The following is a 21,781-nucleotide window of genomic DNA, read 5'->3' as shown; positions in this document are numbered from 1 at the left end:
GGAAATGCCACTTAACCCAGTTTCATTCTGCAAATATATTTTGATTCTTAATAAATCCTAGAAATTTGAAAGACAGTGCTGCTTCATTATTAATGCTATTAATACACTAATTGCTGGTTGCTACCTGTCCAGGTCCCTCTACCCTATCTTAACTGGACTGCAGTCATATGGACTGTCTACTAGGTATTAGGACAAGGCAAACTTTTCCTGGTCCCAGGCTTTTTGGAGCTAATTATCTCTCTGCTTTGAAGCTTTGAAAGTTTTTTTCCCAGGCTCTTTGCCTGATTATCTCATTCTCATTCTTTAGGTCTCAAAAACCCTCCACTGAGAGCAGTATTTTATCATGCTTATATTAGCCGGCCCTTTGTATCATTTTCCATTGTACAATGGTGTTTGTTTTCTTCTTGTGTTTTATCATTGATGATTATGTATTTGTTCATGTGTTTATTATTTGCCTTTCCCACAAGACCACCAGATCCATAAGGTCCAAATCAACTTTTCCTCAGCACTTAACACAGTAAATGACCCATAGTAAGTGATAAACTTTGACTGGTAGAATGATCATTGGTGCAAGATCTTAATATTACATATTTTGAAAATTCAAAAAAAGTAACAATTTAGATTGCTTTTACATCTATTAATACTGATTAGATACAAGCTCTATAACTAGAGTTCAAATGTAAGTATGTACAGAAACCAGTAGATATTTTAAAAGATTATAATGAACCCAATATAATACAATAAGTACTAGCAAACAACAGACCTTATTGAAAAGGTACAGCAAACACTCAGTTCTAGTCTACTATTGCCCAAGGGAATACAATGCACTATTTCTCCAGACTTCATTCTAATATGACTTTCAGACATTTGGGAGGCCTAAGGAAACCCTCTGTAGGCTGAAATAGGGCCCAAGACTACTACCTACAGCCTTTGCTCTGAAGTCTATTGGAGGATCTGATTCTTTCTAATCATACACAGGCTCTTGGCCAGCCACCTTCTCCTTCCTTGGAAACACCTTGATACTGAAGTGCATGCATTTAATCCTTGAAACTCTTCACTATCTCTTGTTCTTGCTGGATCTTATTTTTTCAGACTGGTTTTCACCACTTTTCTTTTGATTCTGGAACTATAATTTTGTATTTCCCACCCTCTCTCCCCACTAAAAAGCTTTTTCTTCAACAGAAATTAGTCAAAATTGGTTTCTGCATATTTTCAAACATATTTCTTATTAATATATTAGTTTATTACATTAAAAAACAATTTATTTTCGGATCTGGGATCAAGATGGTGGAGTAGGCGAATGTAAAGCTCACCTTCTCCCACAAACACATCAAAAAAAAAAATCTAAATGTAGAATGATTCACACAGAACATCTACTGAATGCTGGCAGAAGACCTCAGACTTATAAAAAGAGGAGAAAGCCTCCGTGTAACTGGGTAGAATCATATGGGAAAAAAGAGAGAAAGAAAAGAAAAAAGGAATCAAGATGGAAGCAGCACTACTGAGAGGGAGCTGTGAAAGAGGAAAGGAATCTGCATTTGGGGAGGTCAACTGAGAAAGAGAGATCAGTCAAGATGGAGATGGTCCTCAAAACTTCAAAGAAAAGCACAGCACACTTATATCTGGAATCTAATATATGGCACAAATGAACCTTTCCACAGAAAAGAAAATCATGGACTTTCAAGGGTTGCCAAGGGGGAAGGGGAGGGAGTGGGATGGACTGGGAATTTGAGGTTAATAGATACAGACTATTGTCTTTGGATTGGATAAGCAATGAGATCCTGCTGTATACACTGGGAACTATATCTAGTCACTTATGATGGAGCATGATAATGTGAGAAAAAAAGTATATATGTATGTGTGACTGGGTCAACTTGCTGTACAGTAGAAAATTGACAGAACACTGTAAACCAGCTATAATGAAAAAAATGAAAAGCATTATGAAAAAAAAAAGAAACTCCATACAAAACTACTTGATCTTATCAACAAATTCAGCAAAGTAGCAGCATACAAGATAAACATTCAGAAATTGGTTGCATTTCTGTATACTATCAATGAAACATTAGAAAAGGAATATAGAAAACAACTTTTAAAATCAAACTAAAAAAATAAAATGTCAATGAATAAACTTGAGCAAGGAGGTGAAGGACTTAGACATGGTAAACTATAAAACATTAATAAAGGAAATTAAAGAGGATTCAAAGAAATGGAAAGATACATCATGCTTCTGGATTGGAAGAATTAATATAGTTAAAAATGGCCATACTACTCAAAGCAATCTACAGATTTAATCAACCCCTATCAAATTACTTATGACATTTTTCACAGAACTAGAACAAATAATCCAAATATATACATAGAATGCCCTCCCAACCTCCCCCCCCCCACACCGAATTGCCAAAGCAATCCTGAGGAAGAAAGAACAAGAGGAGGCATAACTTTCCCAGACTTCAGGCAATATTACAAAGCTAAAGTAATCAAGACAGTGTGGTATTGGTACCAAAACATACATATGGATCAATGGAACAGAATAGCGAACTGGGAAATAAACCCCAACACCTACAGTTAACTAATCTTCAACTAAGGAGGCAAGAATATAAAATGAGAAAAAAAGAGTCTCTTCAGCAAGTGGTGAGAGGAAAACTGGACAGCTGCCTTTAAATCAATGAAACTAGAATACACCCTCACACCACGCACAAAAAGAAACTCAAAATGGCTTAAAGACTTAAACATAAGACAAGACATCATCAAACTTCTAGAAGAGAACATAGGCAAAACATTCCCTGACATAAACTACAAATGCTTTTTAGATCAGTTTCCTAAGGCAGTAGAAATAAAAAAAAATAATAAACCAATGGGAACTAATCAAACTTACAATCTTTGTCACAGCAAAGGAAACTATTATAAAAAAAGACAACCTAAGGAATAGAAGAAAATAGTTGGAAAGGTGGCAACCAACAAGGGCTCAATCTCCAAAATATACAAACAACTCATATAACTCAACAATAACAACAAAAACCAAACAATCAATTAAAAAAAAAAAAAAAAGCGGAGTTCCTGTCGTGGCGCAGTGGTTAACGAATCCGACTAGGAACCATGAGGTTGTGGGTTCGGCCCCTGCCCTTGCTCAGTGGGTTGACGATCCGGCGTTGCCGTGAGCTGCGGTGTAGGTTGCATGCGCGGCTCCGATCCTGCGTTGCTGTGGCTCTGGCGTAGACTGGTGGCCACGGCTCCGATTAGACCCCTGGCCTGGAAATCTCCATATGCCGCGGACCAAGAAACAGCAAAAAATTAAAAAAAAAATAAAAAAAATTAAAAAATTTAAAAAAGCACAGAAGACCTAAATAGACATTTCTCCAAAGAAGGCATACAGATGGCCAGTATGTATATGAAAACATGCTCAACATCGCTAATTGTTAGAGAAATGCAAATCAAAACTACAGTGAGGTACCAACTCACACCAGTCAGAATGGCCATCACTAAGAAGCCTACATGTAACAAATGCTAGAGAGGGTATAGAGAAAAGTGTATCCTCCTACACTGTTGGTGGGAATGTAAATTGGTACAGCCACTATGGAAAACAGCATTGAGGGTCCTCAGAAAACTAAATATAGAACTAACATATGATCCAGCAATTTCACTCCTGGGCATCTATTTGACAAAACGTTCATTCATAAAGATGCATGCACCCACCCATATGTTCATTGCAGCACTATTCACAATAGCCAAGACATGGAAACAACCTAAAGGTCCATCGACATAGAGACCTGTGGTTTTCAAGGGTGAAACGGGAGGGAGTGGGATGGACTGGCAGTTTGAGGTTAGTAGATGCAAACTATTACATTAAGAATGGATAAACAAAGGTCCTACTGTATAGGTAACTATACCCCATCTTCTAGCATAAGTCATGATGGAAAATCATATTTTTTCAGACTCATATATATATATATAGGATTGAGTCACTTTCCTGTACAGCAGAAATTGGCACAACATTGTAAATCAATTATATTTTAATAAAAAAAGATAATGGTTTATCTTTGTTCTCCACAGTCTGATGAGTATGAAGTCTCACAAGAATCCCAGCATGGATGGAAGTCATGATTTCTACAATGCCTATCTATGTGTTCATCTCCTATCACTCTTTTGTTTTGCATTTTATGCAAACACCAAACTGTTTTGGTTTTATATTCGCAATAACAGCTTCTTATTTTACAGTGTCCCATAGGCCAAATATGATTGCCCTTCTGACTAAAGTCTACTTATTCTTTAAGACTCAGCTCAAGGGTCATCCCTCTAGGAAACCTTCCCTGAATATATATGACCTCACACTCACCACATACAAACATCAGCGCCTATGGGATGTGCGGGTCCTCTCGCACTGCTTGTATGACATGCTCAATTGCTTTTCTGGACTAGTTATACTGTAATTTAGGGGATCTGAGCTTCAAGTGGATAAATTCCTCAAGGGAAGTATTTTTATCTTAGCTTTCTTCCTAATATTTAGCATAGTGCCTCATCTGCAATAATTGTTAAGCGATGGGAGGAAGATAAAAGAGGAAGGGGTCTTGAAAGCAAACGAGATAATCTAGTTGAGAATAATTTCTAAACAGATGAAGCAGCCAGACTAAAGTATAAGAGAATTTAGGATTAGGATGTCTAAGCATATAGTCTACCTGTATTTCTGTTTTCCAAACTGATAACAGCTATTTTTATGAATATTCCATATTTTGGGCATACAAGAAAAGTTTACATTAACTATCAAGTAATAACTGATTCACTTGCAAAAGCTTTATGAATTATAAGATACTGTCAGGTAGAAACTATATAACAGGGAAAGAAACTGTGGTGGGAAGATATAGGACAAAGAAAGAATTTTGTTGTTCTTGTTGTAAGTATTCTAAAAAATGTCCTCTTATAGAGGGACAATACTTGCTCCATTATATGGAATCATACAAAAGAATACAGAAAACAAATTGGTTGCTAGTAATATTCTTGAGGAATACAATCACAATCATCAAACAATTTGGAGAAACAGAAATTCATATAATCTATATTTTTACCATAATTCTTCCCTTTAAATCATTGTCTTGTTGTAGACAATAGTTTCTTTTTTGTATAATTCTAGCAATAAATATAATACATTTAGAGGATTAAATTTTGATCATATTTCCTTTTTTCTTTTAATCATTCAATACATATTTATTGAATGTCTCCTATTTATCAAAAATTGGAAAAGATTCGAAGGCATTAGGAATCTAATTCTATCTTGACATACTGTGATATTTTAAAAATTAAACATACAGGTTAATTTCATCATGATGAGCTGTAAAATATGTCATTATTTATTTACACAATAGGAACGATGCAGATATTAAAATATGCAATCACTTGAATATTAGTCGTAAAATTGATTACTAATTTTGATAAGTAATTAGTTACAATTAATATTTAAATATGTATTTATTTTAAATGCCATAAGTATAATACTTTTTTCTTATAGTAAAATATAAAATAGATTCTATAATTAATTATAAACATTACTTTCCAATATTACTTATTTTGCATGTCTTTCCAGTAAAAGAATCACATACATAACTTCAGATGGCTAATGTGAATGGTAGGAAAGTCTATAAATGCTATAACATAAGACTGGTTTAACCAAACATTCATTTCGAGTAGATCTCTAATTGAGGGCTTCCCCCATCTATTTTCTAAGGAAAGCTACCAGGAGAGAAGATTGCTAGAATAAGTAATGTGCGCTTTGTATTTTTGAAAAGAAGAAACAAAGAACTGAAGAGAAAAGCTGGATTGTGAGAGAAGACAAGCACTTTTCGAGGGTAATGTGCGTGAAACTGTATGTCTTGGGAGAGACAAATTGTCAGCAGGATATAAAGATTTTTTTGCTCCGAAATACTGTAAGTAGGTGGTTAGCTATTTTTTGTTTCTCCCTAACACAAGTCATCCCTGTAAACTGGCTAGGTGAAGGGAGCTCTACTTAAATATGCCACAATTTCCATCCCAAATCCTGAGAGAGGTGATGGGATGGGGTGAGGAGAAGGAAGATGTGAGAGCAAAAATGCGACATTGGTAAACATGTGGAGGTTTAACCTCTTGCATATTCAGGTCACTTCCTGGGGAGGAGATATGACAAGAGAGGAAAATCAAACCTCAAAAGAAAATGCAAAGGCTATAACAGTCACACTGGAACTAAGGAGTGAAAGGAACAGAGAAAGGTATTGATTCACCTGCCCCAAATGTGGTCACAAACACAGCATCTGTGAACCCTAACAAGAAAATACAGAAAGTAGGAATAAAAGATTAAATACAGCTCTAGCGATTTGGGAAAAAATGATTATGAGACAATTTAAAAAAAAATTGAATATAAGACAAATTTAGGCCCTCACTAAATTCTTTACATTAACTATTTTTTCTTATTTTCCTTCCTATTGATATCTCTTCAAAGTTATACCATTTGGTTGTTTCAGGTTAAGCTCCTTTTTAAATTTTTATTGATCAATTATGTACCTATTTGCTAACTCCTAAAACTGTGCAAAAATTGTTGCAAGCTTACCTTAGATTTTTTAACTTTCCTTCTCATGTGTGATACAATAAACTTTGTTGAATTTTTTCTGTATTACCTCTAATATGTTATATGTCATTAATATTGGCATGTTTTCCTGCATATTTTTGTTTTTCTATATTTTTCCATGAAAAAATATCACTTAAAAATCAATATTACCATGGAAATACATACACAGAATATGTACAAAAAAAGAAAATATCAATAATATTTTCCCACATATCAATATTAAGGAGAATTATTCATAAATACTAAATGTATCACCATATACACTGTAATTTATCATCTTAAATTCAAAATGAAAATAGCTTATTAAAATTGTATTACACATAGAACCTAAAGTATTTGTTTGTTTGGTTGTTTATTCAGTTGTTCAGTCAGAAAACTTTCAAATATTAATACTGAAACCTAAAAATGAAGTTCATCTTCTACTAATACAATGGGATCTTTTAACAAGCATATTAATTAAGTACAAAGATTTTCTCCTATAACACAGGTAATTTAAACAACTTTTTATGTTACCACTTAGACAAGAGCCTCATTCTAAATTATGGATGGTATTTTTATAGCACATATTCATCTCTGCCATCAAGCTTCATTATGTGTTTGGAGTTTGCAGTGATGCAGCTGCTTTAAGAAAAGCATATAAACCTCTTAAAAGTAAGACCAAAAGAGCAAAGAAAAAAGGTCTGGGCCTTTGAAGCACTTGCTCACAATAGTGATGAAAGTTAAATATTGAGCATCACTGAAAAACTCATTTCAATATAAAGGGAAAAATCTACTGGGAAATCTACAGCTGGGCCCTGAAAAACAGGGATTGCAGCAGACTCAGTTCTTGACTTTGCCATTTTCTTAGCTAGTCCACATTTTACATGAGAGATTTTACTTATCCTATTGTGTTTGCTTCCCCTTCAGTAAAATAGTGATACTCATAGGTAACAGGGAGGAGACTGTGAAAATTAAATAAAATAACATATATAAACATATAACCCAGGTAGTAGATGACATGTAGTAAATGCTAACAAACAATAGCTATTTTAATAAGTGAATCTTTATAACACTGGAAAAATCAGTGATTTTTTTTTATGCTGGAGAAAAGAAAAAGAGCTTATTATTATCTAAATCAAGACTTAAAATAGTCCCCCCCCCCCACCCATGGGAAATACGTTCTAAAACCCTATATATACTGTTTTCCTGCCTACACATAGATACCTATGATAAAGTTTAATTAATAAATTAGGCACAGTAAGAAAATATTCAAATTGCCAGCAATACTCTTCTTGCTCTTTGGGACCATTTATTAAGTAAAATATGCCTTATCTGAACATAAGCACTGTGATAGTGTGACAGATGAAGTGATAACCCAGATGGCTACTAAGTGATCAACAGGCAGGCAGCATATATGGTTGATATGCTTGATGAGGGGAAAATTCATGTCTGGGCCGGGACAGCAATTTTCATCACACCTCAACAGGGCAAGTGACTTACAACTTTTGAATTATTTCTGGAATTTTCTATGTAATATTTTCAGACTGGGGATGACCACAGGTAACTGAAACCAAGGAAAATGAAACCAGAGATAACAGGGGACAGCTGTACTATAGATGTGAGATCCAGAAAATTTTAATAGCTTACCTGAGCTAAAGGATCCAGGTTTTTTGTTAAGAAACCAAGCCTCCAGGTCATTTTTCTACTAAACCAGCCTACTTTTCAAATGAGTCACTATTGTTTATTTTATGATTTCTACTTTCTTTTGATAATTTTTTAAAAATTCACCTTATTTACTACATGAATTCCCAGCTATGAATCACACTTTTAACTGAAATATACTAAAGATAATTTAAACAAATACAATCATACTATATCATATAAATTAAACCATGTATAAACTGGCAAGTACTTGCACCTGTGTTTATAATTCTTATTTAACAACATATTTTTTATGTAATATGAACATACTTCTAAGGCAATCAGTGGATTTTTAGGATTATTAGAATCCTGCAAGTACAGGATATTCAAGAATCAGATTGCCCATCTCTAAAAATTTATGAGAGAGAGAGAGAGAGAGAGAGAGGAAATCTGTGGTAAACCACAATCCTTTTATACAAAAGTATGAGCAAGTTCCTATTTATATTGAAATGATTTAAGAATGAGTTTGGCAGAAGATTTTGGTATAGTGACCCTTAAAAGGGATTTTGAAAGTATACAGAAAAAATTGAAGAAACAGCTGTGGAGTTCTTTACTTTTTAAAATTTGTGGATTAAAAACCAAACAAATATTTGGCAAAACAACTTCAGCTTTCAAATTTCAATAATATGATTGTAAGTTTCTTAAAACTGTCTTTAAAAATGAGGCACACCTTTCTTTATATTTTTATAAAATGCTTATGTAAATATCTATTCTACATATTTCACAAAGATCTTATTATGCAAGACAAGTACAGCTGTCCTAGTTCCAAAATGGACTACAAATTTCACTTCTTTAAAATATCACTAATGAACAATTAATGGTCATTTAGCTTTATACTTTTATAGAAGTGTCCTTAGAGATAACAGTCTGAGAAGCGTAACTACAGTTGAGATTTCCATAAAACCTATACATATATGCTTTTTCACAACAAAGAAAATTATCCTACAAAACTTCACTAGATAAACTTTCTCTAATCAATCACACTGTAAATAAAAGAAAAATAAAAATTTCCCCTGATTGTTCCATGACTGCTTTTAAATTTCAATTCATTTCTCGCTGTCAAAATTTCCCTCTGATATTAGAGTACGCATAGTTACAGCTCATGAGCAAAATATCACTTTTTAAATAAACAGAAATGAGGCAAGTCCAGAAATACCTATTGACACAGTAAATTTGCTAATCCCCAGGTACTTTGCTTCTTCTGAGATGACTAAGGAAGTTGGAACCTGGGATTTATTTATGATCCCAGTCCTTTTCTACCTCTGGAATGAGCTGCATATTTAATACAAGAATACAGGATTTCCGTAGTGATCTTCCCCAATGTATCCATGAATAATTAACTAATCAGATTAAAAATATTTTTATTTGAGGTGGGGAGTCTACCTCTGGACAAAAAGTCTGAAAAATGCTTCATTTTTTTTATTGCTTGATTCTTCACCATTCCTGAAGGAAAAAAAATGTCGTTGGTATATAACATCTCTGACATAGAATCTACAAAGACATACTTCCTGAGGCTGTCAAAGATGCATTCCAAAGAGTGTTTTAGTTCGCATAATCCTTGTATTTTCTTTCTAGTCTACTCCCTCTGGATAAATGTATTTCTAATTCTCAAAACGGCAACACAGGCAGCTGAGATTTAAGTGCTTCTATCAAATTCAATATTTAACCACTTCTCTACTACGATATATACAAGTAGATTACTCACTTTCACTTGTGTTTTCTTAGACCTGAGGAATGTGGTATTGGCATACCATTCTTTCATCTTTTTTCCTAAATATTTTAAATTCTTTCATTGAGAAAAGAGTTTTAGAATAGGTATTGATATATAGAAATGCAGAGTCAAAATTAAATGCTGCAGGAGCATGCAAGCAACATCTAATTCTTCAATGGTGGGGAGAGTTTATGATCCTGAAAAGCTGAAATTACCCAGTTTTTTTTCATATACTTTATGTGATTATTTTTATGTTTTCATAGAGAAAATGATGTCAATGCATGCAAAACAAAGCTTAATTTTTTTTTCAAAAGGAAGGTACAGGAATATACATACTGTAAGGAACACATTCATACTGCACTTCAAGGTATTTATAGGTTCCCGGACATGGGTCTGGAAAAACATCAGGACCCGCCACCACTGCACACTGGGTTCTGTTATTGCACCTGAAGTCAAAAGAAAAGAAAAGAAAAAAATAATAAGCTTCTACACAGTTAAATCATTACTAATATCAATACTAGTTTTAATTCTTAATTACACAGATTAAAATATGGTTTTGGTTAATCTAGGGTTTTAGACTTATTAATGATATCTATTTAAAAACTAGATATTTTAAAATATCTTTTAAAAATACTAGACATTAAAAATCCAGTTTATTCATATTAACTAATTTAATATTGGATTGAACATAGCATGATTTTGATTTAGAAGTTAAATACTGCTTAAGCAACATTAACTGACACATAGGATATTGCCGATGTGAAGACAGGATTATACAGTAGGAAAGACTCACTCTCACCATAAAAAAATAATTAAGACAATATAACCAGAGTTTTATTATGCAATAGTAAAATAAACTCATTGATTATCATATCATTTATTTTAAAGTCAGTGAACATATGGTATTGAAATGCTTTCAGCCAAACTCAAAAAACAGAGTAAGTAAAAAGTTAATACTTAAATATTAAAATATATCAAAATATTAATTTACATAAATTAATATAACTAAGTTCATAAAGAAAATTATTTTTAATAATTGAGTCTTATGTTCCTCATGTTCAGCAAAATAATGACACCATCCTAACAGTTTGCTAATCACAAATGCCAATATTCTATAATTTAAAATAACTTTAAATCTCCAAAGATAATCATTGGATATCACTATTGAGATAGAAACACAAACTAGACATTCTTTGTGGCAATTGGGCTAAACGGATCTCGGTTATATAGACTTAATCATGCATAAATATACATAAAGTGAACTTAATTCTTAATCAGCAATAGACATCTAAGTTCAGGGCGGACTATTTACAGCCAATGACACTCAGAAACTTTCTAGACAATAATATATCAATAAGTAGACATTTCTATGTAAAAATAATGGTTTCTACCACCCAAAATATTGGCACTAAATGAATAGTATGAGACACTCTAGTTGTCCTTTCTTTTATATTCTTGTTTATTCATCTCAGAAGTAGAGTATCTCAAAATAGATTTTCTGTTACTTTCTCTTTTTTTAATTTGGTGCTGTCTTAAATAGATGCTTCATTCTTGATATAACTTATACTTTGGAATTCTTGCTAGGATGCTAGCTGGAGAAGAAGCATTTAGGGCAAAACTCATTTTGATTTAGAATGGAAATGCTTTGAGTTTACTTGAGGCTACCATTTGTCAGGCTTAATGAGAATTTTATTTAGTCCCTAAATTAAAATTGATTCATTAATGAATTGTTAAACTGAAAAATGTGTTTGGTGTTATCAGTGAAAAATTAATAAAAGCCAATATTCAATACTCAACAGGCAATTTAGCATAATAGCTAATCCAGAGAGTCAACGTGTTCTAAAGTTCTCTTGTGTAGATTTAGTGTTGAAGGATGATTATCAGACAATGCACAATGCTATTTGTTGCTGTAGCTTTCTCCTTATTATCATTATTAACATAAGTCATTGGTTTGGGAATGGGTTAATAACACTTCATTCCAGATAGGCTGAGTCTTTGGAAAGAAAGCTGTAACACAGAAGTGACACACAGACAAGCACTAAATGCTTTGGGTTGACAATAGAGACAGGAAAGAAAAAGACTCACATAAAAAAAAAAAAAAGGCAAGTAAATTAGTTGTACTCAAAGCACTTTACCTGGAATACCGGAAGTTTGAGATTTAAGGTAACCCCTTAAACATGCTCACATATATTCTACTTGCCACTTCTTTTTGAGATGAACATTACTATTCCCAGTTTCGCAAAGGAAGGAATAGTTGTGGTGATGTTGAATAACTTTTCAGACTCTCAGTAATCAAATAATAGTCACTGGACTCCAGAACAGTGACCTAAAGGCCATGATCCCATTGTCTTCTGAGAGTATGAGTCATACATTTCATGGTCACTCTGGAAACTAATTTAATTCACTCTTATAGGTTGTCAGGAGTACTCTGATAGTCTGAAGAAGTAAAGCCCAGCTGTGAAGTAGCTAGCTGGCCCAGGATTCATTCAGTAATATTGTGAATCAGGCTAAGGAGGCACTGAATTTAAATTAATATTACATAACCAGGCTCTCTCAATTCAAACTGGCATGCAGCAATCAGAAAGATCAATCTCTGAACATAAGGTAGAGGAAGTGATAGGCTAAATGAATATTTATTTATATATAGACTATTCCAAAGGAAAAACAAATGCTGTTTTAATTCAACCCACATACAAAGCAGCTATATATATATTCTATTGATAAAGATTATTTAATAAATGTTACTTAATATGTCGAATGCTATTGGTTATCAGCACTACTTTTAAAACAGTATTGTTTAACCTAAAAAGATGTTTTACGACGACTGCTAGGGAAGATACAGATAATCACTGGGTTAGTAATCAGAGAATCTTATGCTGCTAACTTATTAATTCCAATATGATTCATATGAGTATAAGAACAAAATTTGTCACATAAGATAATGAAAAAGCCATCTCTTTGGCAAAAATTTTCTTTATTTGCCACAACATACTGCAGCATATAATAAAAATGATATTGGTAGGCTTGTGTGCATATTAATTATTCAATAAGTGTCACATATAAAATAATCAGCCTGTGCATATTAATTATTCAATAGGTTGTCATATATAAAATAATCAGCCTCTTTTCTTCTAAATTTAATAAAGTGATTTTTAAACTTCTATTATATAGATAAAAGTTAGTACTCCATTATCTCTTGTTTAGTTACAACATATTTATAGATGAAGCATATACAAGTGAATCTTACATGTAACTATTTTAAAACATTTGATATAATAGACCTATATGGTTTCTATCGTTTGGTTCCGAAGCTGTAGCAATCCAATACGGTACCATTAAAATAATTTAAATAAAATACTGTTTTATTTATGTATTAGGAGTGTAATCTATAGGATTATCTATTATCTAACTTAATTATATATTCTTTTTTTTTCTTTTTATGGCCACATTTGCTGCATATAGAAGTTCCCCGGCTAGGGGTTGAATTGGAGTCACATCTGCAATCTACGCCACAGCTTACAGCCATGTGGGAAACTTAACACACTGAGCCAGGCTAGGGATCAAATGTGCATCTTCACAGAGATATCATGTCACCAATTCATTGAGCCACAACAAGAACTCCCTCAATTTCATACTCTTATTACTCTCTAAAATCTTTTTTTTTTTTAATTTTGTCTTTTGTCTTTTTAGGGCAGCACCCGCAGCATATGGAGGTTCTCCAGGTTAGGAGTCTAATCAGAGCTGTAGCTGCTGGCCTATGCCAGAGCCACAGCCACAGCCATGCCAGATCCAACCTGGGTCTGCAACCTACACCACAACTCATGGCAATGCCAGATCCTTAACCCACTGAGCAAGGCCAGGGATTGAACATGCAACCTCATGGTTCCTAGTCAGATTTGTTTCCACTGAGCCAGGACAGGAACTCCTCTAAAATCTTACTATGCTCTAAAATTCCAATCCTAGGAATGTTCAGAAACTTGATCAATGCTTCATTATACATATCATGTAAATATATAAACCTTAAATTCACTGGGGTAAAAGAGATATGATCATGTAAAAAAAGTATTTCGTGAGTGTCTTTTTGTTAACAAAATTAGCCATATGCATTTACATTAGTACCTATCAAATAGCACTTATACAAAGGCATGATTGATGAAAAAACATGTATCCACTTAGTATACTTAAGTAATTTATAGCATCTAAAATATGGCAAATCAGTGTTTGAATCATATAAGAATAAGGCATTATGTTGTAAGAGGAAAATATTTTAAAGATATTTTTTATGCAAAAAAACAAACCACCATTATAACACATTAGTGTTTAAAATCTGAAAATGGTTTTCAGATTTTATAATGAAGAGTACATAGATATTTTTAATTCTCAGGATAGAACTAGTAATATTAAAAAACCCATAAACTCATGTGTGAATATCAACAGCATTTTGCTCAATGTCAAGATAGTGCTCTTTTCCTCAAGGCAATACTTTCCTTATGTTCCTCTGCCTGTCACTCTGAAACCCACTAATATGTCTTTTCTTTTGGACTTAGAAGCCTGAAGAGGATAAGGCAACATCTCATGGTAGTATATGTCATAAATGAATCATGTAGATCTCAATTAATGAGAGCTAAATGGTCAGAGAAAAAAAAATAATCAGCATTATAAATATTACAAAATTCTCTAGTTCTAATATGGTAGCTCTACACCTAGCATTCACAAAGGAATTTTCCAGTGTTACCACGTGCAATTTAAGTGGTAATTTAAGAAGAGTAACACGTGATAAGGCCCTAATTTGGTGTTCTTATTTTAAGGAAAGTTAATTGTAAATCATAAACTAAAAATAGTGTAGGCTCTTAGAGAACATATTGTGACAATGCATGTAAGCCAAGTTCTGTGATTCATAATGTGATTCTCTAGCCTCATGTCTTTCATTTTCTGTATTCTTTTTTATGTCATTGCACAAACATTCTTTACATTAGAAAAAATGCAGTTTGAGACAAGCAAGTGAAAACACGACCAAAATGAGTGAGGAGGACCACAGAAACTCGGTTCTTGTATTAGTTTTCTTGTTGCTTCTGGAACAAATTACCACAAACTTAGTGGTTTAAAACAATGCAAATCTATTCTATTATAGGTCTGGAGGAAGAAGTTCAAAATCAGTCTTCTACAGCTCAGACAAAGATGTTGGCAGAGTTGGTTCTATAGTGAGGCTCTGGGGACAATCTGTTTTCTTACCTTTTTTTTTTTTTTTTCTTTCCAGTTTCTAGAGGCCATACCCTCAATTCCTTAACTTGTGGCTCCTCATCACATCGCCTTTTTTCACCCTGATTCTGACATGGCATTACCTTTTTCCTTCATTGACGTTCTTGCTTTCCTTTCATAAGGACTCTTGAGATGACATATAAAATTGCTTCCATAATACAGGATAATACGCCCATCTTAAGAATCTTAATATCATTATATATGTAAAGTTCTTCTAGCATTATAAAGTAAAATTCACAGATTTTATGGATAAAGATGCCAAAAGTACTGGGGAGCCATCATTCAGCCCACTACAAGCACTTAAGCAAAAAGACATACTGAAACTGTGTCTCCTGAGGTGGTCACTGTGAAAAAGTCTTATACAGGAAGATATATGTCACTACATTTGAGCATGGCTAAGGTGTTTAATGGTTTCTCCATAGCATACAGTTTTATTTATTAAAAGGATGCATAGGACTCTACTTACATCTATTATCTTTCAGAACAAACAAATGCTTTCATTATACTTTGGGTAAAAAACCTATTATATGTTTGTTTTGTTTGATCATACAGGAATTTTAAGTACATAAGGCTTATTGCAATAGATGCGAGAAACTTATTTAGAATTGCCTAATAAATGTAACTTTTAAAGCGCTTTATAAAAATTGGGACATTATTTCAATTTTAGACTCTTGTAAAATGTGAAATATCAAACATAAAAATCCATAAATGTGAAATATAAAACATTAAGAAATTAATAAAACAGAATTCATTCGTATTAGGTTGAATTTATGTTTCAGTGTGAAGTACACCTTTCTGTAATAACAAATGACTATTTCATGTTTCCAGACTTAAATAAATTATTTTATTTTATTTTATTTTATTTTATTTTATTGTCTTTTTGCCTTTTCTAGGGCCACTCCCGTGGCATATGGAGGTTCCCAGGCTAGGGGTCGAATCGGAGCTGTAGCCGCCAGTCTACACCAGAGCCACAGCAACGCGGGATCCGAGCCGCGTCTGAGACCTACACCACAGCTCACAGCAACGCCGGATGCTTAACCCACTGAGCAGGGCCAGGGATTGAACCCTCAACCTCATGGTTCCTAGTTGGATTCATTAACCACTGCGCCACGACGAGAACTCCAATAATTCTATTTTTATAAAATCCAATTTAAAATACTAATTCTCTACTGCACCACAAAGACATTATTTGCCTAAGCTCTAAAGTATTTTAGTGGCAGTTTAAAAAATAGAAACCTTTTCAGATTATCATAATAATATAAATTTACAAGTTTGTGAACCCCTAAGGAGTTATTCTTGGAAATTTTTCAAATTGACTTAATAATATTCTGAAAATAATATTCTGAAAAATTTGTGAAAACACAAATATGTTTGAAAATGTGGTAATCACAAGGAAGTCCAGTTTTCAAATATCCCACACATCTCTGGATAATGTTTGATAGAACAAATTATCATAATCAGTCAGCATCCATAGAATATTTATGGAGCCCATTCTAAAAGTAAAATGATGAGCTATGTCAGTCATGAATACAATTCATAGAATCATGATCTCAAAATACATTAAAATGTGCTCTTAAAATTAACATGTTCACAATCATTGCCTGGGAAAATATTTCAGTCCTGAGTTATGTGTCAGTGATTTCTAAGCTATAATCTTCCACTAGTAGTTGAATGCAATAACAATGGTTATATAGAATTCTGAAAAAAAAAAACTTTTCATTTAAAAATAACTGGAACTGCATCTGTATTAGTTTATTACCATCTACTTATAGCAGCATATCTGAGCTGAACATTCTTTACGTGCATGTATGGTTAACCAAATAAATCAGAATGTGTGTCTGAATGCATTATCTGAAAGTACAGCCAATAGAGGTATTATTATTTTCTACTAAATAAAAGGAACAATATTTTATATGTATGTATTTTTCTTAAGTTAAGACAACGTTCACTGTGCTAAGAGTTAGACATTAATATATAAATCTACTTTCCAAGACTACTTATGTTCTATTCTTTTTTTTTTTTTTGCTTTTTTTCATATAATGATTTTTTTTCCATTATAGCTGGTTTACAGTGTTCTGTCAATTTTCTACTGTACAGCATGGTGACCCAGTTATACATACATGTATGCATTCTTTTTTCTCACATTATCATGCTCCATCATGAAAAGAAAATCATGGACTTGGAGAATAGACTTGTGGTTGCCAAGGGGGAGGGGGAGGAAGTGGGATTGGTGGGGTGCTTGGGGTTAACAGATGCAGACTATTGCCTTTGGAATGGATTAGCAATGAGATCCTGCTGTGTAGCACTGGGAACTATGTCTGGTCACTTATGATGGAGCATGATAATGTAAGAAAAAGGAATGTATACATGTATTCTTTTTTTTCTTTTTTTAGGTCAGAGACAAATATAATTACATTTCCTAAGAATGCTGCAAGCACTCTTCTTCCCTGAGCTACAAGAATGTTCTGTCTGTATTAAAAGGGCTAAGACAAGAGATGTCATACTGAGTCATTTAGTTAAGTCTTTTTTTCTTGTCAATGTGTGATTTCCAAATCAGATGATTTATGTATGTGGAAAAATAAAAAGAAATAGAATCAAAACTTGAGTGGAAAAAATTGGAAAGAAAGAGGAATTGTATTAATAGTGGCTACTGAAGCCAGTTAACATGAAAGCCTATGAAAGGAGCAACATAAGATGAGCTGGGAAAATGTCTTTGGCTTCTTCACATCTGCTTTTAATAAAGTGCTAAATGAAAGCAAGTGAATAATTATGATTGTGTGTGTATGCACGCAAGCGTGCACATGCACACACTAGAATATATACCTTTATATATGTATAAAGAGACTTCCAAAGCATAATATACAGCAGAGAGAAATAAACATTTGTGTCTAACTCTGTCCTCATACATAAATTTTTCTTTGAAGAGTGCAGTAGAAAAATTTACATTACACAAAATAATTTTTGTTATCTTCATGCTTTGTAAGTATAATGTGCATGGCGCAGCATAACAAACTATGAAAACAAGCCCACATGTGTCAGTGACTGGAGACCAATAATTCTCATGAGTCTCTCTCCTCTAAGATGCTTCATCTCTCACTTCTGGTACCAGACCTCTTTGGACTGGCTCTGGTGAATTAAGTCCAGTTATAATCTCAAATAGAGACCCATCTCAAGCATATATCCTACCTGATTTGAATCATGGTATCACTGGAAAGGAATAAGTACAAGAGAAATGCAAAAGACATTTCTATTCATATCAGAATGCTTTAGGCTGCGAAACACAGTTACATAAATTAAAGTCACTTAAAAACAAGGGCTGTGTCATCTCATATATGAAAAATTGCAAGATGAGTTGATTCAATTTGGTTAATTTAGCAATTTAACAGTCATGGCTATGACTTGGATTCCATGAAATTTTATTGGATTTTGTCCTTCCATCCTCACGTGGCCACTGCACTTGTAGATGCTACAAGAAAATAAAATCCAGAAAAAGCAAAGCTCCTATCGTGGGTCTCATTTTAAGAGTAAGGACATTCCACAAACAAGCCACTCAGCAGACTACCTTTAAAGAACTATGACCAAAATGAGCCAACACCTATGCCTAAAACAACCACACAAGGGGAAGGACATCCACTTGACAGGTTCTATCTGTGAAGAAGGTTCACCATCACAGGGCCAGAGGGGCACCCAGCCTTCTGGCAAACACTATCCAGTGACAGGAGAGTAAGTAAATCATGATTTTGCTAGTGAGGCTGGGTTTGTTGTGGGCAAACAACATATCTGACATGCTATTCTCTCAAGTTCCCTTTTCTAATGAAAAGCACCTCATATTTAAGATATTATAAAGTCTTCGGCACAGTTACCAAGAAAAAAATTGGGACTTATAAAAGAAAGTCTTTTTTCAAATTTAAAACACAATTTATGGAGTTCCCATTGTGGCTCAGCAGCATAAGAAACTGACATAGTCTCCATGAGGATGCAGATTCAATCCCTGGCCTCACTCAGTGTGTTAAGGATCTGGTGTTGCCACAAGCTGAAGTGTAGGTCACAGATGAGGATCAGATCCGGCATCACTCTGGCTGTGAGGTGGGCCAGGAGCTGCGGCTCCCATTGGATAGCTGGCTTGGGAACTTCCATATGCCACAGGTGCAACTGTAAAAATAAAAATATATTAAAAAAACACAATATATTAATTTCAAAGTATATATGTGGTATGTACATTCTAATGTATAGAGTCTGGTTAAATACATTAAAATCTATGTCAACTATGTGATGCTAGACAGCCATTTGAAATAATGAAGTAACTCTTCCTTTATTAAGCTGAAAAAAAAAACCTCCATATTGAAATTTAAAATGAAAGCATTAAAAAAATAGTTATGCATGCTATATGTACACATAAGTTAGAGAATAGCAATGAAGGATTTGTAGCAACAGTGATTATCACAGATGTAGAATAATTGCGACTTTGCAGTTTTTTAATAGTTTTTCTCCTCTTTAACACAAAGTGACCATTTACTATCGCATGATCATTCCAAAGTGTTTTTAAAATTCAAAGAGGATGATAATTCTTTCAAGATGATCCACAATAACTTCTTCAAATGATAACCCTTTGACTCTTTAAAAGTTTTACATAATATCTAAACAATGCAGTTTTCACAGAAGTTGTATTTCTGTAAAACACCTCCAAAGTTTCTCCTATATTTATTGCACATCTCTCTGCCTCAAAAATATTACACTTATTTTTAGTATTGAAATGAGAAATAGCCTCCTTCTAGAGATAATGTACAAGTATAGGTCACCTAGGAACTCTGGCACAAAGAAAATCTAGCTTGATACATGTCATTCACAGCTGGATAACCTCCACTACCGTTGCTAAGGGCCTTAAGATGATAATAGTGTTACTTGATTCATCCTAGAATGACTCTAATGACAATTCAGGAAATTTACAATGAGGACAGACACTGTCTTCAGGGAGTATTCCACATTTGCCTTTTTCAAAGTTGTGGTCTTTCTTCCATACCAAGAGAAATATATTCAAGTGATACTATAATACTCAGTCTGATACAATGAACATATGCTTCATAATTTATGCATGTTTGGAAAAGCCATCAATAATTTAAGGTTTGTGGTAAAAGACAAAAAGGAACAACAACAACAAAATCTGGTGTTAAAAAACTTGCTTTTGGAGTTGCTGTCATGGCACAGCAGAAACAAATCTGACCAGAAACCATATGTTGTGGGTTTGATCCCTGGCCTCGCTCAGTGGGTTAATAATCTGGTGTTACCGTGAGCTGTGGTGTAGGTCGCAGATGTGTCTCTGATTCCGCATTGCTGTGGCTGTGGTGTAGGCCAGCAGCTGCAGCTCCGATTTGATCCCTAGCCTGGGAACCTCCATATGTAGCTGGCGCAGCCCTGAAAAGAGGAAAACCCCAAAAAACAAAACAAAACTTGCTTTAAAAGTGCAAAAGTAAGAGAGGACAAGATGGCGGAGGAGTAAAGGGACACGCTCGCCCTCTCCCACAAACACAACAAAAAAAAGCACATCTTCAGAATAAATGACTCGCAAAGAAGAGCAACCAATAGCTGGCAGAAGAACCTAAACTCCAATAACGGCAAGTTCGTGACATTACGGGGCAGAACGGGAGAAAAGAGGAGAGTGAGAGAAGGTGAATCCGAACGGGACGGGCGCTCCCGAAAGGGAACTGCGGAAGAGAAAGGGATCCCGCACCCTGGAAAGTCACCTACACGGGGGAAAGATCAAACGAACCGGAGGAATCTCCAGATGCAGAGAAGAGTGTAGCAGTAAGTCGGAGTACGGAAAAGCCGATCAAGAACCGAACGGACCATCTGAACTACAGGCACAGTCACCAAAAATTGAGACGCCTGGGTGGGGGCTGGGCACCGAGACCTCGCTTCCGAAGTTTAGTCGCCGAGAAAGGGCCGGGGGACGCCTGGGTGGGGGCTGGGCACCAAGACCTAGGCTCCAGAGGATAGTCCCCGGGCTGGGGGGGCAGGGCAGAGCGGAAACTGCTTGGGAGGTCTAGAAACCATTTGAGGGGGCAGAGACTCCCTGGGAGACTAGAAAACAAAGCTGTCGCAGAGGAAGGGAGCAATACTCTAGGGGTGGGGAAGTGGAAAGCCGCATCAGAGGGAAACTGGGAAAAGAGCCTGGTCTGCGCCCATGCTGGGGAGGGGAGAGAAGAAGCGGTGGGTCCCCATAGAATACCCCCCACGCCACAGCAAGCTTACAGGCCCGCTAGCTAGCTGAAAGCTGTCCTTCCCAGTACATCCCCTCCCCCCACCCCCACCTCCACCCCCACCACCCCCTGCACTCTCGCCGAACCTGGGGCTGCCTGCCATCCAGGAGGGCTGGCCTCAACAATTGCCTGAAGCCTACCACCGCGGGGGCTGTCCCTGCACAGGCCTGCTTGCCCTTTGGAGGGGCTGCACTTCCGCAGAGTAGCACCAAACACCACCAGCTCCCGAGAAAAGGCCTGCAGCCCAGAAAAGATAGAACAAGCCTAGCCAGGCAGTGAATAGAT

The 21,781-nt window shown here is 34.9% G+C and overlaps 1 protein-coding gene across 3 annotated transcripts in view; it reads right to left on the bottom strand.

Moving 5' to 3' along the window:
- ADGRL3 (adhesion G protein-coupled receptor L3) overlaps positions 1-21,781 on the bottom strand; it is a 512,757-nt gene that overhangs the window by 327,732 nt on the left and 163,244 nt on the right. For all 3 annotated transcript variants that reach the window (XM_047798807.1, XM_047798808.1, XM_047798809.1), the window contains one exon: positions 10,317-10,426. In XM_047798807.1, coding sequence (XP_047654763.1) covers positions 10,317-10,426 — 110 coding nt within the window. The remainder of the gene's footprint in view (positions 1-10,316; positions 10,427-21,781) is intronic.

Source organism: Phacochoerus africanus, chromosome 10 (assembly GCF_016906955.1).
Source record: "Phacochoerus africanus isolate WHEZ1 chromosome 10, ROS_Pafr_v1, whole genome shotgun sequence".
NCBI classification, from domain to species: domain Eukaryota; kingdom Metazoa; phylum Chordata; class Mammalia; order Artiodactyla; family Suidae; genus Phacochoerus; species Phacochoerus africanus.
Note: the sequence above shows the minus strand (reverse complement) of the source record. Positions and strands in the feature narration are given on the sequence as shown.